General features: G+C 44.4%; 1 protein-coding gene across 9 annotated transcripts in view; it reads left to right on the plus strand.

The window, feature by feature from the left end:
* RNF220 (ring finger protein 220) overlaps nt 1-22,125 on the plus strand; it is a 327,427-nt gene that overhangs the window by 185,641 nt on the left and 119,661 nt on the right. For all 9 annotated transcript variants that reach the window (XM_081195319.1, XM_081195316.1, XM_081195312.1 and 6 more), the window contains one exon: nt 19,381-19,510. In XM_081195319.1, coding sequence (XP_081051445.1) covers nt 19,381-19,510 — 130 coding nt within the window. The remainder of the gene's footprint in view (nt 1-19,380; nt 19,511-22,125) is intronic.

Genomic DNA, 22,125 nt, shown 5'->3' on the forward strand with positions numbered 1-22,125 from the left:
GGCTCTCCCAAAAGTTCCAGAGGTGCCTTTCTAAAGTCTCCTGCACAACCAAGTAATGAGTCTTTGTGAGACCTGGACACCCCAAAATTTCCAGTTGTACACCAACACTGAGAAAGATGTGTGTGTTCAAAGCTCTGTGCTGGCCCTTTGCCCAGGAATATTCTCAGTTACCATTTCTGCCAAATGAATGTGCCACTTCAAAGAACCTGTCTAGACCCCCTGCCAATTAACAACAGAGCTGGTCTTTGTTAGCCACTAAAATAATATTTCCCATCCTGCAGAGAGAAGCAAACCAACAGCTCGATCAGGGAACCAGACTCAGCTAGTGGAGAGAATGATGCAGAGGGCCTCATGTATTGGGAATCTATGCAGGCAATCACAGCAAGCGGCTGTTGCCTGTTTTCACCACACTGAGGCTGAGCTGCAGTGTTATTCTAGTTTGCCAATGACACTTTCCAAAGCTCTTTATCCTCCCTTAGCTTTCCCCAGCCCCCACCCCCTTCCTGTTGTTCCTGTTCTCTCCAGTTATTGTCAATGCTGTAATAGAGCGATCAAAGTGCAATAAGCTAAACATGACCCATTAGCGGCGTCACAGGCATTTTTTGATTTTTTTTAAAAGAACGAAATCAAAGGCATTTATGTTTGCTTATTATGCACTTTAAACCCTGGCAATGTGATGTGATCAGAGAAGGAGAGAGAAATAAGAGAGATGCCCCCCCCACGCGCTCTGTCCCTCTGCCTGCCCTTCCCCCTCCCCTCATGTTGGTGCTCTCTGTGTTCATTAGTGGCCACAGCTGTGCAGCCGGCCAATTACTTGGAAATAATAAGTACATTTTGCAGTAAATTAAATATTAATTAGTGCTTGGCAGGTTGTTGTTTCTCCCCTTATTCCTGCACCACCCTCTGAAAAAAGAGGGGGAAAGAATCATTGGAGAATAAAGCATAAATTGTCCTGTTTGTGCTGACATGTCAATAACAGGGTGACAGAATAGAGAGGTGGTGTTGTGTAGTGGTTAGAATTTCATAGACTAGGACCTGGGAGACCAGGGTTCAAATCCCCACTCAGCTATGAAGTTCAGTGGGTGACATTGAGCCAGTCACTGTCTATCAGCCTAGACCACCTCACAGGATTGTTGTGAGGATAAAATGAGAGAATCCTGTACACTGCCTGCAGCTACTTGGAGCCAGTGGTGGCTGGCCCCCATTGCAACTAGTAGGGCAGAAGGCATGGAGCTCCAAACACTGGGCAGATCCAGAGCCAGTGACAGACAGAGACAACTAATTCTAGCTCTTTCCCCTGCTAAGTTCTACAAGGGGCAGATCAGAGTCTCAGGAGGATGAGGCTGACATCAGTCCCCCCCCCCCCGCCTCAACTACTTGTAAGCAGGCAGGCAGGTTGGGCTGGCTGAGGGCAGACTGAGGTTCTTGGGGCAGTGCCCCATTGGCCCTAATGAACCAATCTCCACTGCTTGGAGGAAAATGGGATACAAAAATAAGGGATCTACCCTGCTTTCAGTATGTATTTGAAGGAGGGGTCGGAGTCAGTAAGGGGCCTCACCTCTTCGCTTAGTTGTGTCTAAGGCAGAGAATCCTGTTCCTCAACTCGAAACCCACAGACTTAATCAGCCTCACTGTTTCTTCTCTCCTGGCCATCATTGCTACTGAATCCTTCCCCATTACTGTCACTGGCCACTGGCATCCCAGTCCCACCACCAGCCATTTTTCCCAGGGGCAGCAGAAGTGTTTGGGTAGGGCATCAGGAAGTGTAACTTTTCTTCCTATTATCTTGCAGTAGATGAGAGTCACTTTTTATTCCATTTTCTTTCCATTCCTTCTCTGCAGAGATTGTGATATGTTTTCATCTAGGACTGGCTGCATGGTTTCCAGTCTAGTCTTTGCTTCAGTGATCTTCTCCTTTAGCAAAATACTGATTTGGGATGCAGTCCAGCCAGAGTTAAGCATTATAAGTTCCACTGACACAGTGGGGAAATTAAGCATGTGCTTTACATGCTTTGATTGAAATCAGTGGGATTTAAGCCCTTAAAAAAAAAAAAGATGACCAGTCTGTCTTCTTTAGTCTCTTCACTGATTAATTCATCTGCAATGGAAACGGTATGATACAAAGAGGAAGGAAATCCACAGACCATCCCCAACTCTTGATCCTTTTCTGTTCCCATTCAGCAAGTAAAAGTATCACTTTAGACAGAGTGGAAGAAGACTGGCTTTCTGTCACAAACTACAAGTGCAAAGCTTGAATCATTTGTACCTTTGAGCAGCCTTTCTCAACTGGTGTAGTGGTTCAGCCTACACTCTATTAACAGATCCATGAATGGAAATGAAATGGTGATTCAGGGGATGGCTGTTCGAATTAAAACCCAGGCAGGCATTTTTACAAATATGTACCTAGTTTCACAATAACCAAGCTGGGTTCATGTTATGCCTTGCTTATGTTCAGGTGCCAGTGAAAGCACAGCTGGCCAGTGTGAGGTTTCGGATTTTCAGTGTGTATCTTTTGTACTGGCTATCATTTATTTGTGTTTCATCTTGTGCAAGCTTCTCCTTCCCTGCTGAGAAGTGTGTAACGCCAGGGGCTCTTTGAAGACCTCTTCCTATAGGGGAGCCACCACCAGCATCCTCTTTAAACATCTGCCTTTTTGAAAACATAGCCTCCTTTGCTGCTAGCGTGTATATGTGCGTGTGCTATTGCAGCCAAATATTTAAATGTTTTTGGAGCATTTTTGCTCAAAAATACTATATCACTGGTATTTGTATATATGGGTGACCAGGAATTGTAGAATTAGATGCTGGCTTTTTAACAAACGTAATCTGTATTGGTTCTTGCTTTATCAATGTCACACACTTCACACAGTCAGATACAATAAGATCATCACATAGAGCCACAGAATTGAAAGGGACCACGAGGGTCCTCTAGCCCAATCACCTGCGGTGCAGGAACCTTTTGCTCAATGTGGGGCTTGAACCCACAGCATTTGTTCTCTACTGATTGAGGTATCCCAGTTTTATTAATAAGAAAAATGCCCATCACTACAATAGGGGGTGAGAAGGGAGGGAGAGGGAAAGTAGAAACAGTGCTTGAATATTATAAGGACCATTAGGGAATCCAGTGTGTCTCTGTTGAGATGCAATGCTCTTCCTCTGGCTCACTGTCTGTGGAATGGAGAGCGGTCAGCTGCTGTCAGGTGTAGAGAAAAGGTTTTGTTCTTACCACAGTGTTTTAATAATATCCAACCATTCATTTATAAAGGAGAAGGTAAAATTAAGTTTGCTCATACTTGCATAATCTCATCCTGGATATTCTTTCAGTACAGCTCTGAGGCAGGGTGATCCAGTGCAGTTTTTAAAAAATATTTTGATAGCATAGTCATTTATATTTTCCATATTATAGTATGATTGAGGCAGAGGAAAGTTTGTCAGAACATTTAGGAGTGTTGCAGGACTCAGAATAAAAAAGATTTTAAATGTGCTGCAGTGGTTAGAGTGACTAACTAGGACGAGGGAGACCCAGAATCCAAGCCCAGCTGAGCTGTGAAGCTAACTGGGTGAACTTGGGCCACTCACTATTTGTCCACTTAGCTTACTTCACAGAGTTATTGAGAAAATAAAATGGCAGGGAAAATATATAGTGCTCTGGGGATTTTGGAGAAACAGCAAGACAAATTAAACGGATTTTGTTTCAGAGAAGACAAAATATTTGGAGCAATTGAGCTTAAATCCTTCCTTCCTTGTTTGTTTGTTGGCTTCCTTCCTTTCTTCCTTCCTCGCTGCTTCACCCCTCTTCTTTTTTAAAAATTTGGTTCCCTACTGTGCTGCCCCCTGCTCCTGCCCTGTCTGTGAGCTTTCTAAATTCACTGAGGTCTTCCTCAAGGTGAAATGAAGGCGTCTGGTTGTGTTTGGTGGTGCAAGAGGGGGCAGCGTGGCGATATGGCCTGATCTTGTGATTAAACAAAGGGATTCAGCCAACATGTGTAAAATTAAGTGATCAAGAGTTGATTACAGAGTGCATTGATTGTGTACTGATGGATTAAACGGAGTCGTGCTCAGGATGTGATTTTCCAAGCTGGAGAGAGAGTGCGAGCAATTGACGTGCCGGCCAGAAGGACCTACCTTCTCTTGAGCTCTGCCTTTTCTACATTCTCCGGATAAATCTGCAGAGAGGCCTCTGGAATTATAATCGATTATCCATTTCTCAAAGTCACTTAGGGGCCCTGAGCTACAAGCTAAAGTGCCGGCACTGCGAAGAAGCATTGGGTATGCGCCGGCATGAGCGGATGCCGACGCGAGAGGGATATGTGGCGTTGACCCTGCCTGCTGCAAGCTGATGAATCTATTTTCTTGTAGGAAATAGTTTTGACAGTTCAATATCTGTGTTTTCAGTATGTGTGCTTTACCCTCCCCCTTGTCTCACCAAGCTAGTGGGAGGAGGGAGGCCAATGCTGCGGGAAAGGAATGGAGAAGAAAGAGTGGAGGGCTCTGCCCCGTCACTGCTTCAAATTATAGGCATCTCAGTATATCACCAACCTAGCAAGTTGCCCTCTAAGTCAAGGACAAGTGCTGCCTAAAAGGATGTCTTGTGGGAAAGAACTGGAGCTGCTGCCTTGTGCAAGATGGTTCCTGAGTGTCACACCTACAAAGAAATGGAACTAAAATAATAATAATAATAATAAGTGGCTCCTATCTCACGATGTTCTTTGCATGAACTTTATGCAGGGAACACTGTGTTAGAACATTTAATGCTACAAGCATAAGGGTATATAGCCTTCCACAAGTTTATAAATATCCCCAGCTAAGGGAAAAATAGAAACTCTGATGGAACTGGGAGTCATTATATTGGGGACTGGCTGGTGCTGCCCTCTGAAACACCCGGTTCTATTGGTATTAGAGATGGAGTGCAAACCAGGAAGGAATAGGGATTGTGTATACTCTGTAGTTGGAAAACTACAGAGCTGTAGGCTGTCACCCATTTGTGCCACATCCATTCTAGAAATGAGCATGTAGAATTGTAGCCACTACACAGGTTTTGGGTTTTTGTCTTGAGGTACCCTATGTTCCTCTCATCCTGTCTGGTGGTGGGATTGGGCTACAAAGCGATCTTGATTCTGTTTCCTCCATGCTAGTCCATGTAGTCTTTATAATGCTTTCTCCTTTTCAGAGGATGTAGGCCATGTTGACCATTCATGAGCTTTTCATTCCTTACTTGTCAGATCTATATATTTTAGCTCAAAAGCCTGAAACGCACGCTTAGAACTAGCGGGAGCTAGTTAGTTCCTCCAGTTGCTCCACTATTGTTGTTCCCAGGGTATTCCTCTAAAACAGTTAGATATGGACTGTGTGTAGGATATTTTAGTTTCCACTTCTTTAAATAGTGTGAAAATTTCTGCCATCGTTGACTAGAAAAACATGAGTCAGTAACTTTGGCCAGTAGGTGTTTTTTTTTTAGCTAGACCCCTGACCATGGAGATACTTGGAGTTTTAGCATGCCTTGTGTATACAGAATACTCAAGGGCTATTAGACTAGTAAGAGTGAGACAAAATATATTTGTAAACCCTACATTTGAACACAATTTAAAGAGGAGATGAGTTTGCCTTTTCCAGATCTATAGTGTGGCCCCATCTGGAATGCTGTGTACAGTTCTGATCATCCTATTTCAAAGAGGATGCTGTAGAGTTGGGAAAGATATAGAACAGGGCAACCATAGTGACCAAGGAATTGAAGAATCATCTCACCAGGAAAGGTGTAAGTGTGGGACTTCCTAGTTTGGGAAGAGGGGAGATGATGATGGGGAGACGATAGAGGTTTATAATACTAGGTATACTGCAGATTTCAAGATTATCAAATGAAATTGATTGGCAGTAGACTCAAGATAGACAAAATAAAGAACTTCTTCATACAATGTATGTGATGGCCACTAGCTTAGATGCTTTTAAAAGGGGATTATACTAATTCATGGAGGATAAAGCTATATAAATGCCCACCAGTCGTAATGGTTGTCTTACCTCCAAAATCAGAGGTAGTATGCCTCAGAGTACCATTTGCTAGGGATCAGCAGCAGTTGTGGGCCATTGTTTTCCTGCCCTGGCTATTGGCTTCTTCTAAGCATCTAGTTGGCTACCATGTAGAAACAGAATGTTTGGATAGAATGACCTTTGCTGGGATCCAGCAGGGCTCTCCTTAGCCAAGAGAAAGTAATTTCTGGCATGGTGTTTGAGGACTCCTGTGCTACTATTGTACAACATACAACTAGCTCTCATAACACCTGTCTCTGCACCATAAGCCCTACCTAGTCAAACTATTCAAGTCAGGAGGGGTGGGTGGGGAGGTGCCCCTCACAAGCAGAAGGCTACATTTAAATCCATGGCTATTGCATAGTCATGCATTTTTGCCTTCCTTTAACATTTGAGTTAGTGGTACTTTTAAGCTTATTTACATAATCAGGAGGGCCAGAGATTTGCAACAAATGTTCTATGCAAGCTGAGGAAGTGTAAATGCTAAAATAAAAGCATATGCTCATGAAGATATTGGTCCCACACCAGCTGCTGCTGTTTCAGTGGCTTGATCCATCTGATTGTTGCCCACATCTGGGCTCCCCTCCTGTACTTGTCCCTGATCTCGGTTAGCTTCTGAGGACACAGGCAGAACTTACGTATTTAACTGTCCCTCTTGCCAATACTCACATAAATCTTCTGAATAAGATGCTAGAAAAATCTTAGCTGCACCAGCGACCACACCCATGAACCTTCCAGCTTCAGCTCAACATCCAGCATCCACTGACAACAAAAGGTATGGATTGGCCTTACTACACATTTACCCTAACCATGAGAGTACAGAATCTGTGATCGGATCTCCTTTTTCTTTTAATTTAAATATATGCCCTTTCCTACACCAAAAGATGTTCAAAGTTGTGTACAAGTAAAGGAAAATATTTGGAGGAGGGGAAATTAAATTAAAACAAGTATGAACAGTAAATATGAAGAAGAAAATAGCTTGTCCACATACATTTCTTTTAATGGGGCTAGGGGAATTTTAATCAGAAAAACTGTGCTGGGGGAAAGGGTTAAGCCCATGGGTCCAATCCAATATCCATCTCTTCCCACTGCAGCTTCTGTTTGCTGAAATTTAAAGAGGTGGGAGGTCTGATCTACTTTGGCCAGGGGTAGGAAACTTTTTCCAGCCCAACGACCACATTCCCTTCTGGGCAACCTTCTGAGTACCACATGACAGTGGTGGGAGGGGCCAGGCAGCAAATGTAAATTTTGCCTTTATCAAAGTTCAAGGATCCCTCCTAGCCAGGCAAAAAACACTCCTGGTGCAAAGCAGGGCCAGTGAAGGATGTGTCCTGGGGAGAGTTTTGTGGGTTAGATAGAGAGGCCTGAGTTTCCCCTCCTCTGACTGAGACCCATTGATAGTCTGTAGAGGCCACAATTCACTTAGGGATGGAAGACAGTTTCAAAAACAAGCATGCACAAACATACATACATACATACAGACTCTCACACACAAACACCCCCCATCCCAAAAAAATATGTATATTATGCACTCACAAACTCTAAATCATCAAGTGCATGGAGGAGGTCAAAGAATCGACTAACAGTTGAGCCTCGTGCTTCAAGAGCTCCTAAATCTCTGACATAAACACAAAGTGAATTATGTAAAATGGATTCTTTTAAGATTGCTCCATTCCATGTATACTGTTCTCTGATGCAGTTTGACACTGCTTACTCTAAGAGACAGGATCTTGAAGAAGATAGACAAGTCATTTGATCAAATCTGGCAGTTGCTCTTTTCTTATGATCACTCCTTTGCCTAGTAGCAGAAAACTTCTAACTTCATACAAAGGAACTGTAACAACTGTCTACTAAATCCTACAAGCTTAGTAATACACATAGCAGCCAAGCAGAGCAAGGCCAATTGATTACTAGTGTTCTGGAGCAGCATTCCCCAACCCTGCATCCCCAGATGTTGTTGGACTACAACTCCCATCATCCTTAGCCAGCAGTGCCAGTGGTCAGGGGTGATTAGAGTTGTAATTCAACAATATTTGGAGATTCACAGGTCCCCCATCCCCACTGTAGAGGAATCCTCACCCAGTTCTTGCTCCCATAACCTCACCTAGTTCTCATGGCAATTGATCATCATCATTACTCTGGATTCCCTTGTATTTGTATTGCTGCAGTTTCTGTGAATCATCTAGTAGCCAGCTGTACCAAAGACCGTGCTTATGTACCCACCCCTTTGTCAGGGCAGAATCTATCTTACAAAAGCAAAACTCCATGTTACACCATCAGAAACAGTTCAGGCTGGTTAGGAAGGAAGCTGGTGTTTCATTTCATCTGTGGATGTATTTATCATTGTTCTTATTTTTTAGTACCTCTTGCAAAGTGATCATTAGCTTGAATAAAAAATAAATGACTGGGGCATGCATATAAAAGTTATGTGTGGTGATCCATTATGACTCAGTCAGGTGTTTGTTAGAAACTGAGTGTGAGACCAAGGATCAAAGCAGCTTCTAATGATTTAGAACTAAAGTCAAATTTTCTCATGAACAGGCTGCTCCCCAGCATGGAAGGAGTGGTCTGGTGGCTTCCTTTAAAGCTTCCCCCCACCCCCTTTAATTATTGTTTTATTGAATAAGCTTATAACATCTTCCACAATACTAACATAAATGCACCAGTAACCTAGTAAAAGGAAAGTGAAGCCTGGAAAGGGGAGGGGACAGTTAAAGGAAATACTAAGAAAGTTATACATAGGAGGTCATCATATCATCAAGTGAAGCACCTATACAAGCCAGTCAATATGTAAATTTAGCATTATTTATATCCCTTGCCCCAGACACTAGGCAAAGGTCTCTGTATATGCTGACCATATCTGCCTTCCTTTGAAGCTTGGATTTCTTCAGATTGACCATAGGAAATGACATAGAATGAGGTGACAAGTGTGGAAAGTTTAGTGTCAGTGAATCTAGGTATGTTACCAGTTTTCCATTCTTTCTCTGCTGGGATGAGGGCAACACTTTCCCTCCATTGCTCATGGAGCTGGCTGCCCAGGTGGGCTTAGGGAATGAAGAGCTCAGGAAAGACAGGCTGGTGTGTGTGGCTCTTTCTTTCAGATCTCTGCCACGGTGTCTTCTTTCTTTCTTCCTTCTCATCGAGAATTCATTGTCTTGTCAGCCTCTAGTTAGCTGGCGTGCGTGCGAATCATAAATTACACAGCCTGGGCCTCTACTAGGCTTCAGCACAGACAAAAAAATTGCACTCCATCACTGTGTCGCCCAGCTTTTAGCGGTATTGATCAACGCAGCCCCCTCCCCCCCTTTCATTTTAACCGAGCTGGTTAAGTGCAGTATCTTATTTTGTGCTGGGACAAATGAAAAGAATATTAGCAGGGGTTGAAATATATCTCTTTTTTATCTCTCTGCTACTTTTTTATTGAATCTCTCTGAGTAGGTGGCTTTCCGCAGGATGACAGCCTCCTGACAGGCCCCTCATTAGAGACTAGACAGTAATTGTGATGCATTTCCCTGCACGGCCTTTTCACTTCTTTCCCCTTCCCCCCTTCCTCCTCTCTCCCTTTCTCCTGATTTGTAAAGTGATTGGATGTACAGACTCGCTCAGTTTCTTAAATTATTGCCCAGCTCAATCCATCTTCCTCTTGCTGAGGATGGGCAGCTGTGGGCTTAGAATCAGGAGCTGGAGACTCAGCTCCTTGTGGCAGAAACAGAGAGCTGACCACTCCTGGACATGGAATATTGGGCTGGAGGGGCCATGGAGTTGGCACTGTTCAGCAGAAGCACAGACCTCTGCTGTCTGAACTCACTGGGTACCATACCTGTGACTGTAATCCTGGCAAACTTGTGCTCTTCCTTATCTCTACATAAGCCTCAGTGAGCGTGGAACTAAGCTTTAAACTAGGGTGGAACTAAGCCTTCAGTTAAACTCCCCCTTCTCTCCAACCTTTAGTTCAACTCACCCTGTATCCTGACATCATTAAACGGTGTGATTCTCCTCCACACTTGTGGCAAGACACACAGTAAGTTGTACTAGGCATTGTCAAGGGGAACCTGCCACTTTCAGAAGTAGCGCTGTGTGTCTTGTAATGCTTAGATCCACCCTCCCTAATGTCCTGACTATTTAAATGTTGTAGTAGATGTTTTCTCAGGACTTGAGGAAACAAAAGATGTGATTCCTAAAATACTCCAAAGTAGTAGGCAGTTTTTCATACACGGTTCAAATAAGCAGTTAAACAAATGGCTAATCTTTCTGGAAATTTTTTTTGGGGGGTGAGGGGGTCGTTCTGTTTGAGAATTTAGAAGCAGGGAAGTATAGCATTTGAAGGGAACCTGAGGGTCATTTAGTCCAACCCCCTGCAATGCAAGAATCTTAGCTAAAGCATCCATGGCAGATGGCCATTGAACCTCTGCTTAAACACATCCAATAAAGAAGAGGACACCACCTTCCGATGGAGTTGGTTCCACTGTTGAACAGCTCTTACTGTCAGAGAATTCTTCCTGATGTTTAGTCTGAATTTCCTTTTTTGTAACTTGAAACCATTGCCTTGAGTCCTACCCCCAAGAGCAGGAGAAAACAAGCTTTCCCCATCTTCCATGTGACAGCCCTTTAGACATCTGAATATTGTTATCTCCTCTCCTCTTCACTCTCCTCTTATCCAGGCTAAACATACCCAACTCCCTCAATTGTTCCTCATAAAACTTGGTTTCCAGACGCTTTATCATCTTGTCAGGGACTGGCAGGGCTCCGAAGTGTGTGTGGTGGAGGCAGCGGTCAAGGGGAGTGACCCAGGAAAGGGGACCAGTGACATATGGGGTTTGACGCTGCCCACAAGGCAGGACCTGGGGCAGGGGGAAGAGGGAGAGTCAGGGCAGTCCAAGATGGAGGAAAAGACTGTTCAGGTGACAGACGGGTCAGTAGACTCCTCACCTTCCTCTGCCCCACTGTCTCCTCGAACAGTGACAACTTCTGTGCAGGAGGCGTCTCAGGTTGTGGGTGCACAACCTGTCAGGGGAGGGTATATAAGCTGGCAGGGAGGAGGGGTCTCATTGTTGCCGCAACTGATCCACAGGGTATAGAATTGTGTGGGACAATTGCTTAGTGGCTAGAGGCGTGTGTGCATCTGCATCTGGAGCACAACGAGAGTTGTTGTAAATCACAGTCACAGGAATTGGGTGGGTACCAGAATCCCATTTTTAAGATGTCATATTATGGGGAAAAGAGTAAGGGGGCTTTAGTGAAATCCACAAGCCCCACTCCCTGTTCCCACCAATTTTAGCCAAATCACAATGTGTTTCCCCTGCAGTCTTCTAAATCTGTGGCTAAGAAGGACATCACAAAAGTTAAGGGGGCTGGGCCCCGTCTCACCCACTGTAATCCAAGCAGTGGATTTTCTCATTGGTTTGTGCTGTCTAGGGTTAAGTTCTCTGCTGGTACTTTAATTATATGGCTGGGGTAGGCTGAAATCTGAGTGATACAGACTTAATGTATGGAAGATCCTGTTTTAGGGTTAGGGTTACTGAGGTTACTGTTCAAGGCTTTTGTGTCCATTTCTCTCTTTGGATTTTATGATGTACTCAAGGCCAGGCAAGGTCAGTCAAACACTGTTTTTGCGTATTCTGCATTTGCCCTTTTCCTGCTGACCCTTGTCTCCTGCCTTGCTTTGGATAGTATAAACTGCCATTGCCCATATGAGGAAAAGAAGGGAAAGGGATGGCACTTAAAAGGCAGAAAAAACTAAAGTAAGCCATTTGTTGAGGTGTGTACTTGTGTCCAGCGGGACGAACAAAAAAACCTCTCAGACCTGTGCCTAGAAAACATGAAACAGAATAAAACATGGACCAAACAGAAGTGTGGATGTGCCCGTAGTTGCATAAATCTATTCTGAACTTCTGTCAGAAAGCATGACCAGACTGTGATATAAGTTGTCTAGGGAAGTTACAGAAGCAACGTCACTTTTCTGTCTTAAGTTTCTACGGGTTTCTGCCTTAGAGAGCCTTTGTGGTTCCTTCCCACTTGATACATCAGTATGCAATGGTATTTAAGTGTACGATGCGATAACTAATTTGTTTTGACTAGCAATCTGTCTTGCACATCTTTACATCGGCTAAATTTGATCTCCCCCTGAGTCTGCATCCCTGTGCTCTTTTGGATGCATTATTTTGACACCTGAACAAATTCCTCTTAATTGTCATGTAATTATCATCCTCGGGAGACAGTGACTGCTGTGCACAAGAAGTTCAGTGTCCTCTTTGGTGCCAAACAAGAAATTGCTAAAAGAAGAAGGTACAAGAGAACTCAGAAGAAACTTGAGCTGCTATCAGTAGCCTGAACAATTCAGCTTGCCTTATAGGGACTGGGTGTTTGGGCAAGTTTGTCAGATCCCTAGGGGAAAACGTCATTAAAGGGTTGGCTCTAAATGCTTAGAATAAAAACAAACAAGCAAACTGTACTGTATATGAGTGCCTCCTTACAGCCATGAGCTGGCAGTGTTTCTGGGTGCAGAAGCATCATTTGGTTGCTCCAAAGCTAATGTGGACCCTCCTTAGAATGATTGTTTTCTGAGCTGGAGGGAGAGGCAGCTTGTCACGGCAGATACCTGCTATCAGCCCAGGAATAACAGCAGGCCCATCACCAAGGGAAGAATAATCCCCGCAGAACCTTCAGGAGCTTGATTACAGACCCTGAGGCTGTGTCAGCATTTCTATTATGTTTCTGCCACTAGGCTTCTTCGCAGCCTGTCAGGCAACAGGTCTCTGGTATGGGGAGAGGGCTGCTCATTTATTCTGGGGCGTTTCAGAGTAAATGATTTGGGTAGATTTGTTAGGTCAGACACATGTTTATGAAATGTGAGAGAGCGAGAGTGAAATTGCTTTGCTTTGCTTTGCTGTTTGGCTGGAAAGCAGCCTTTGTTGCTGAAAATTAAGGGTGTGTTGTCACAAAGCGTTGGCTATCAGATTGCTTCCATGCAAAGCACCTACGAATCTGTTTGCATCCTGGAGCATGTTGCCCTTATCCTGGGGCACTGTCTTTCAGGCTCTGTGTAAACATGGCAGACTACTGTGGTGTTGGGGAGCATCTCCACACCTACTATAACTAACAGATGCCCACAGAGGGGCAAACACAGTAAGAGTGTCTGCAGCACTGCTTCTTTGAGTTTGTGTAGAAGTGGCAGGAAGTGGGGGGGGAGGAGCAAGCTGTAAAATATTTGCACCTTAAAATTAGAGAAGCCGGGACACTGTCAATGCAGTCATTCAGACCCAAGCAGTGTGATGAAATATTTGCCCCGATTTGCAATATAGATTCTCAGGTATTGCTTCAACAGGGAGACACAGTTCGATGTGCATTTGCTTGGCGTAGTTGTGCATGTTTGTGAAGCCCCATCATGCACAACCACACTGGATAAAAAAAAAGTAGTGCAGCCAACGCCTTAGTTTGCATATAGGAATCCTTTCTTCTTTTTTCCCTTTGCTAAAAATATATTTTATTGATTTTCTGAGCTGAGTACTGAACATAAAAAGGATAAACAGTTATCTAGACAGAATACAGAGCTTAGTTAATGAAGAAAATAAGTAGCTGAAATTTGTAGTCACTTATATTCTAATATAGGCAGTCAAATGAAGGTGTCGCTCCATAGTGTTCCATGTGATGATGGTGGAGGGAAACCATACTCAATTGATTTTACAAAGTCAATGCAAGCATACCATATTGTATAGAAGGTGTTCACTTTCACCCTGGTGTGACGTTCCTTTTGCCATAAGGGTGATGTCCCATACGTCTGAGAACGAAGCTTCAAAAAGGTTTGTATCTAGAGTCTTCCAGTATGTTGCTGTCACTAATTTAGCTGCTGCTAATAACAGCAGAGTTAAGATCGTTATTGGTTGTATCTTGGTTTTGTGAGGAATCCTCTTTATATAGATATTGGTTAGAAAACAACTACAACAAACCCCTTTCCACTTCATAGCTATGCACTGTCCCCCATACAGCCATATTTTGTATTATTATGCCTTACCCGTTTAGCATGCATTATTATTTAAATGTCTAAAATTCCAAAAATACTCAGATGTATCCTATGTATATTCAGAAAGCAGTCTGTACTGTATACACACAGTAAATTTTCAAAATGCTTATTCTATAGTTGTCCCACAAAAGTGGTGGTGACATCTCTGGAATACTTCTGGAATAAACTCATTTTTTATTCCAGTTTGGGGCATTACTACAAGTATCCCCTCCAGCCTTTTGTGAAGAGATGTTTTATTGTTATGACATCTACACAATGTGCTTGTACCTTAATTTGGCAGCAATTTTGGCTACATCTAACAACAGAAAGGATGAAAAAGCCACTGGGGACAGGAAATTGTACCGCTGCAGACCCATTGGCCCTGCAAATGTCTTCATATAACCTGAGACAATTCTAGGCACATTCATACATGCAGAGGTTCCTCCTGGGTAAGTGATAAAGTTGCTCAGTTCTCAGTGATGCAACCACCATGCCTCCTTCTTCACAGGCTGCCAGCAGGTGTGTTCTTGTTGTCCAGACAGACCCACCTAAGGCTGTGATGTGTGAAGGGATTTCACAGAGCTGCTCTTGTGGTTTCTGTGTTGAAGTACCAACCCCCCTCTGCCCCGCTTTCAGGACAGGAAATATTCAGTTTCAAACACTTAGAACGAAGCATTTATTTGGAGCCCAGGGGAGTCTGCACACACAGGAGAGGGACGTGGCTGGCCCTTTTCATCTTTGCAGTGTTAGCAAGCCAAGGGCTGCAGGGGAGAGAACAGCCGTGCCAAGGAGGGTAAACACTGGAGATGAACCCTGCTGAGTTACAAGGGGCCAAAGGGAAGGGAAGGACAGGCAGGGAGGCCAAGCAAACACAAACACAGCTGCCAAAAACAAAGCTTGAAAGGGGCCATTTGAAGCCTGCAGCCTTGGCTGAAATATGGGGGCGTGGGAGCTCCTGGCACAATGGCATACTCAGACTTGGCACAGACCGAGTAGTGTGGTTGGTTGCTTGGCACCACACTCTCAGCTGCCTTCTTGTTTCCTTCAACAGGCGTAAGAAACAGAAAACTGTACCTGGTGGGTTCTGCGGGAGGTGCCTCTGTAAGGAGCAGATGTTATCTTGGGTGCTGGTTGACTCACAGTGCTAAAGTCACTCTGGCAACCCTCTGGATGAAATGATTTCAAGTGTACCCTTGAAATGGGTCCTTTTTCCTACAGTGAGTCTGCAATCTCTCCCTCCCAGTGTCACATAAATTAAGTGATCTGAAAAGTCCATTTCAATCTTAGGCCAGCAAACGATGGGCACCCATAGGGGTTACTAATATAGTAACTAGTTTTGTTTCTATGCCGCCCTCTGCTGGCAATCAGATGATCAGCATGCGTGACTGTAGTTTTTGGCAAAACCTTGGTTTCGTATTTTAATTTTTTAAAACAGCTGAGAATGTGTGTGGGGTTTTCTTACAAGCGATTTAAAATCATTTTTCCCCCTGCCAAAACAAGGAAAATAATGAAGAAATTACCACCAGAAAAAGATGGGACAGAAACCCCATTAAAGTTGAAGAGCATTGAGTTGATTGTCCTTTCGTGGCTCTGGGTCACATCTAGTGGTGATGGACAGAGAAGCAGCTCCAAGAGCATTTCATGCTCTTGCAGTGCTGTGGGAAGGGGACAGCGAGATCACCCTGCATGTTTACCCATCCAACCATGCAGACTGCAGCAGGGATCCAGCAGGATTTCCCGTTTGCTCAGAGGCTGCCTGTTTGTTTTAGGAGGGAGGTCTCAGACACCAGCATTGTTACACTAATGGGACTATAGTTATAAATAGCAGCCAGTGGGGGACCTTCTGGGGTTATTTTGGACTTTGACCACACAAAAGTGGAAAGGCTCCAAGAGGAAGCTGGGGTTGCTCACCCTCCCAGTCAATGTGAGAGGATTGTTTAGGTCTGGCTATTATTGAAAAGCAGCAGCACTCTGGGTGTGATGGAGCAACAGTGAGCACTGCAAAACAGGCCAGTTGTTCTCCTTCTGATCCATAGCAGGGCTTACAGCAGGGGTGATGGTAGAAAGGACCAGCAATCTGTCTCTGTTCTGGAAGATGAGTTTAACAATGGCTGAATAAGAATAATCTGAATAATTTGCTGGCATGAACTGCAGCATATTTATTACATTTATGCCCCCTCCAAGGAGCTCAAGGTGGCATACATGGTTCTTCTCCCTCCCTATTTTATCCTCACAGCAACCATGTGGGGTAGGCTAGACTAAGAGTGAGTGACTGGCCCAAGGTCATCCAGTGAGCTTCATGGCTGAGTGGCCATTTGAAGCCTGGTCTCCCAGGTCTTAGTCCATCCCTCTAACCACTACACCACCCTGTTTGTTTGCTTATGTACATATTCAGTCTAAAGTGAGTGTCACTGGACAAATCAAGATGGCATGTAGCCGGGGTGTCTTATGGGCAATGCACTTTTTAGCATGTCAGTATGCAAAATTAAAAACAACATATTGAGTTCCTTGAAAAGGAGAGGGGAAGAGGCAGAGGAACCAGGGGCCTACAAAAAAGACCTGGGACTCAGGTTCTTTGGGCTACCTCATAACAGCACCCCTTCACTCCATCCTAATATAAGACTACTTCCCTCCACCCCCCTGAACTCTGATAATTCAAACACTGTTTCAGCTTTAGTTATAAAAGGGAATGATGGTGTGGTAGTTTACAGCCGGGGGAGAAGAAGCCTTGAGTAAGGTGCCCTCAGTTCAATGCCCTCAATATGCATAGAGAGAAATAAAACCCTAATTCCCATAAAGGGTTCTGTGGTGCACTTAGTGAGTGTATTATATAGTGAGGACATTGCTGGTGAAAGACATCTCCCCTGAAGCATGGCCTTGTGCATAATTTGAAGGCAAGGATGAGTCAAGGTTATTTCCAAACTTGTTTCAGTCCTGTTAAAGCGCCTCCCCCCTACACCTGTTTATGTAGCCCCGGCAAAGTGCTTGTGCCAACATTTTCTCCTTTGGGAGGTCTATTCCTTTCAAGGGGATTCATTTAACTGGGCTGTGCTTTTTGCTTGGGGCCATAAAATGGCACCTTTTGGCTTTTGATTGGAAGGCCATATTGCACGCAGCCTGCTTTATGGCGCATTACTGCCTCTCGCGCGGATTTAACCAATTTGATCCATGTCTAATACATAAATAAATAATCCAGCAGGAACGCTTCACATTAGATGACAATAGGAAACTATAAAGCATGCTTCCCTTCACGGCAGCCATCAGATCTGGGTGTGCTACGCCCTCTGACGACCAGAGCAGCTATCACAGCTATGGAGCTCGTGCTTGCAGCCCTGCAACTGTCTAATAATGTCTTTGGTCACTTGGTTGTTTGCCTTTAAAAAATATTTATACGTTAGCAGGGTGCTGCATTTTCTAATGCAGAGTGTAGTAACATCTCTGAGCAGGGAAAGAAACTAGCTGTAGAACATAGAAAACCAAACTGCTGCCGGCTTCTCAACAAAATCCAGTTGTGCTGCGAAAGGCCATGGAGGTCTTTCTGAGGCGATTCAAATGGTACAGAAATCATTGTCCCTGCTAGTTCAGAGCTCTCAGTATCTTTTGAGGTTGTGACTGGTTGAATTTGTACCAGAAGAAGAAGCCGAATAGGGTTGGTATAATTTCTAGTGCTAATAAATCACATTTCATCACAATCATTTATTTGTATGTCGCCTTTCTACAGTTAAACTCAAGGTGGCTTACAGCATCAAAAGATTTACATAATTACAAAAATATAACAAAACTTAAGTTCTAAGCAATAAATGAAAACATCCTAATACATATATAATAAAATAAACAATCTCTACATAATTCATAATAAGGTCTAACAGTAAAGAGACAAAAGCATTATTCTGTACCAGTAACAGCATTTCCAAAATGAAATCTTAACTCCAGCAAAAACTCTCCATCCTGATAGCCTCTAGGCATCTTGAGCAGCAGCCCTGCAGGATTCACAGCTAAGATGGTCTCTGACCATTTTAGTAGCAACAGCTGTTTCTGTGGCTGGAGTCAGTCAGCGACCCACCCTCCCAGGCCTGGTAGAAACAGGCCAGCAAAGCAGGGAGCAGGTCTTGCAGGACTCACAGCAAAGATGCTCTTCTGCTTGGGAGACCTTCAAAAATACCCGTATATTTCTTAGGTTTTCAGTATCCCTCCTGTTCATCAACACATACACACACACACACGTGACAAACCATTCAAGGAAGTTGCTTGTCTTTTCTGAATCATCTCAAGCTTACAAGGAGCCATGTATATCCAGTTTCTCCCCTGAAAGTTTGTTTACATGGCTTGAGTGCTACCTTGAGTGGTAGAAGTGCTTTAGTTCTGCTCGTGAAAGGTTACTATGACTTAATCCTTACTTGCACTTTTGATAGAAGTCTATTTTAAAACCACATTGTTTCTGCCTCTGCTTAGTGCCTTCTGAGGTTGTTCCAACCAGAGAAATCAATGGCATGGTTCCTAGCAGGGCGATTGGGGACAAAGAGTTAGAATATTGATACTGAGTAAAATATACTGTTGTAAGACTCTCTCACTTTTAAGGCCGTTTCATGCAAAATGAATTTCCTTCATGGATATAATTCCCATGTAAGAAAACTGGGTGTGGGCCCAAGGACCCCATTATAGAAATACATTGTGTACTCTCAACAGTTCTGTAAGGAAGTGATATTTATGTAAGCAAATAGGCTGGGGAGCCTGTGTATAGGTAACGTTAGAAAAGTGCAAATATGTTATTGCTGCCATTTCAAGCAGTGGTAAGCAGCAGTCATAGTCAGTCAGTCTGTATGTCTGTCTCTCTGTCTCATGGTAGTAGGAGGTGGGGCATCTTGCTTCTTGGCCGATGGTGCAGAAAGAGGCTGCCTTAGTAATTTCCCCTTGCTGCTAGAAGTGCTCCTTCTCTCCCTTTAATTGCCTCCTTCAGCCATGTTCATAGGATAAGAAGCTGAAGTTAATTTCTTCAAGCTAACTTCCCTCAGCACCTCCCCACAGTCACCCCTTTCCAAGCTTATAAGGGTCTAATCCTAAGCCAGGGCCAGCTGCTGCAGCCCATTACATAGGTCCAAAGTTCTGCTGAACTTAGCCAATGGTGTGTGGCCTACAAGTGCATTCCTGAAACAAACAAGGAGCGGCATTCAGAAAAGCCAGTGGGTAGAAGAGACACAAATTGGCTACTGAGCTAGTAATTGAGGCTACATATATTTGTGGGATGTTGTTTTTCTAAAACACTTTCTATTTCCAAGCTATAAGAGTGGTGGGATGGTACTAATGAATGGATTTGAGGGTACCTGAAACTCAATACTCTATCTTGTGTTCCATTGCAGGCAAAAAGAAGGCAACACTTTTTGACAGCCAGGCTCCCATCTGCCCCATTTGTCAGGTCTTGCTTCGCCCGGGTGAGCTGCAGGAACACATGGAGCAGGAAATGGAGAAGTTAACACAGCTCAACATCAGGTAAGGACAGCCAGGGTCTTCACCAACCCACGTACTACCACAAGCATCAGTGTGCATAACCCCAAGACACAGCTAACGTGGGTCCCATCCCTCTATAGTCAGTGTGGCATGTACCAGCTGAGCAATCTATAAATTTGTTCTTGTATACCTTGGTGAGGAGTGTTTAACTCTTACTGCAGATTTTTAGAACATTAAACTATCTGTGTACCCTTCTTTTGAACATGTGTTTTCAGTCCCAATAATCAATCAATCTGAGATGCTTCTCCCACCACCAAAAAGGAGGAGGGAGGAAACTTTAGGTGTTGCAAAATATTCCCCACCAAGGCTCTCAGGCAATGTTATTTTCCTGATTGATCATACCACACAAGATTTATTGTGAGTGCAACACATTTTGGGGGATTCTTTCTCAAGGGCACTTTTTTAAAAAAACAACTTTGACACACCAGGGGCAGAATTAGGTAATCTTTGGTAATATGGTGCCCTGAGCGACCCCAAAATTTGGTGCCCCCAAATGGATCTTCTCAATTTTGTCCCCCCTCAGCTCGCTGCCCTTTTTGGGGGAACTGCCGGCACCACCCTAAATCCGTTGTGGGGGACACTGGGAATACTTCACTAGCTCTCAGGCTGCTTCTCTCTGTAGCCAGCCCTGCCTGCATTGATGTGTCTCTGGTGCTGCTTCACTGGTTTCAGAGAAAACTCTCAGCATGCATTTTTATCTCTTAACCTGTAAATTCCATACTGGCCTACCTAGCCTGCCAATGAAAATGAAATTGAAAGGTTTGAAATCTCTGATCCCCTCCCCCCAGCTTTCATCGATTGCAAAACAAATGTGTGATCTTACCAATATGGAAAACAACACTGCCAAAGAGTTTTGGTGGGGAATTACTGCCTCTCCAGGTTCCCCCTTTCGTGACTCCTATGAACAGCAGCCTCTTTTTCTCAGGCATCCTTGCCTCCCCAGTGCAGCAGAGAAGAGGTTAAGCATGTGGACACAAAGGTGGGGTCCACCAGCCCACCTCCCAGAGGCTGCCACCTGCCCTGAGGCTGCCTCTCCCTTGCCTGCTGCTGCTGCTTTCACCAGCGCAGCAAAAGTCCTCTGTGTTTTTTAAAAAATAATAATTGCATTTTAACTGCTAGCAGTTATTTAGGAAATCGCTGCAGCCAAGGGTTGGCAGATCCCTGGCCTTCCCTTAATAAAACTGCAGCCTGGGAGAGAGCGTGTTTATTTCAATTATTAATGAATTCCCCGGTCATTAAAAGGTGAAGAAAGAGATCAGGCTGCCGATGGCAGCAAGGTGATGTCATCAGGTGGCTGGGAACAGTAGGAAGCAGGGAACAACCAGGTTTTGGACCGCCCAGCACCTCAACAGACCACCCCTCAAGGTTCGAAAAGAGGGCCCAGCTTAGCCTGGAGTCTTTTCTCAGTGTAACAAGGGGGATTATTGGACACAGGTGCAAGGAACCAGTTTCCACAGGGTATAAAAAGAGGGGCCTACTGAATCCAGGCTGGACCAAGACCTCCCAGATCCATACCGATGTAGGATCCAGTACCGAGCCAGAATCTGCCACTTCTCAGACGGGAGGGAAGAGGAGGGGGGGGGGGAGGTAACAGCCAAGTCATTTATCCCATGTGACACCCGGTTCCCTTGTGCGCATAATTTATGGTGTAATTTGGGCTGCATCCAACTTAATAAAGGGCCACAGCAAATTAACGAACAGGTTTAAATGAACAGAAGCAATTAGCGCTCAGAGGAGCCTGTGGAAAGAGCGAGGCTAGTCTTGGAGTGGAGCTGGCCGAGAGCAGCCTGTGGCTGGCGTGAGGCAGGGAGGTGGGGGGGAGGTGGCGTTTAATGGGAAAGGAAAGGAAACACTAAATCATAAAGGCTGACAAGGGCCATTGTGGGCCAGCTGACAAATGAAAAAGAATGGCATTATTCCTTTAAATAACCACGGCAGTTAAAGGGGGAGACAGCTTACTCCTAGCCCTTGCCCGCTAAGGCTGCATGCATGGGGAAGAGCAATAGCAGGGTCTTTATTAATTATTAACTAATGACTCCTACCATGCTGCAATAGATAACGCTCAGTCTCCTCTGCAGATCAGGCCCCAGGGGCTAATCACCAGCCCGCTGCCGCATCCTGCCCCAGCCTGGCAGTGGGAACAAGCCACCTTAAATGTCAGGCTACTTTTGTGTCTCATGGGAACTGGGGTTCAGGGCTTCCTTGCATAGAACATGGTATATAAACATGGCCTCTTACATGAACTTGCCCCTCTTCAACACAAATCTCACTCTGTGTGTGTGTGTGTGTGTGTGTGTGTGTGGTGCTTTGTGTATTCAAGATGGTGGCACCATCCTTCCAGCTTGTGACCCTGGACACAGAAAGGACTTGGGAGACAGAAGCCATCCATAATGAGAAAGGGAAGCTAATAACCAATCTCAAATAAGCCAATAAACTTGAAAATAAAATGTAGGCTTATAAATGTGATGGGCTAGAGTACAGGAGCCCAACATACCTCTCTGCCAAACTCCAGTCATTACCAAAATGGCCCAGCAGCTGTTACTAATCACTGTGGTATGGGAAAATCATCCTGGGAAGTGGGAGAACCTCGCTTGCCA

The sequence above is a fragment of the Podarcis bocagei genome (genome assembly GCF_964188305.1).
Source record: "Podarcis bocagei genome assembly, chromosome: 5".
NCBI classification, from domain to species: Eukaryota; Metazoa; Chordata; class Lepidosauria; order Squamata; family Lacertidae; genus Podarcis; species Podarcis bocagei.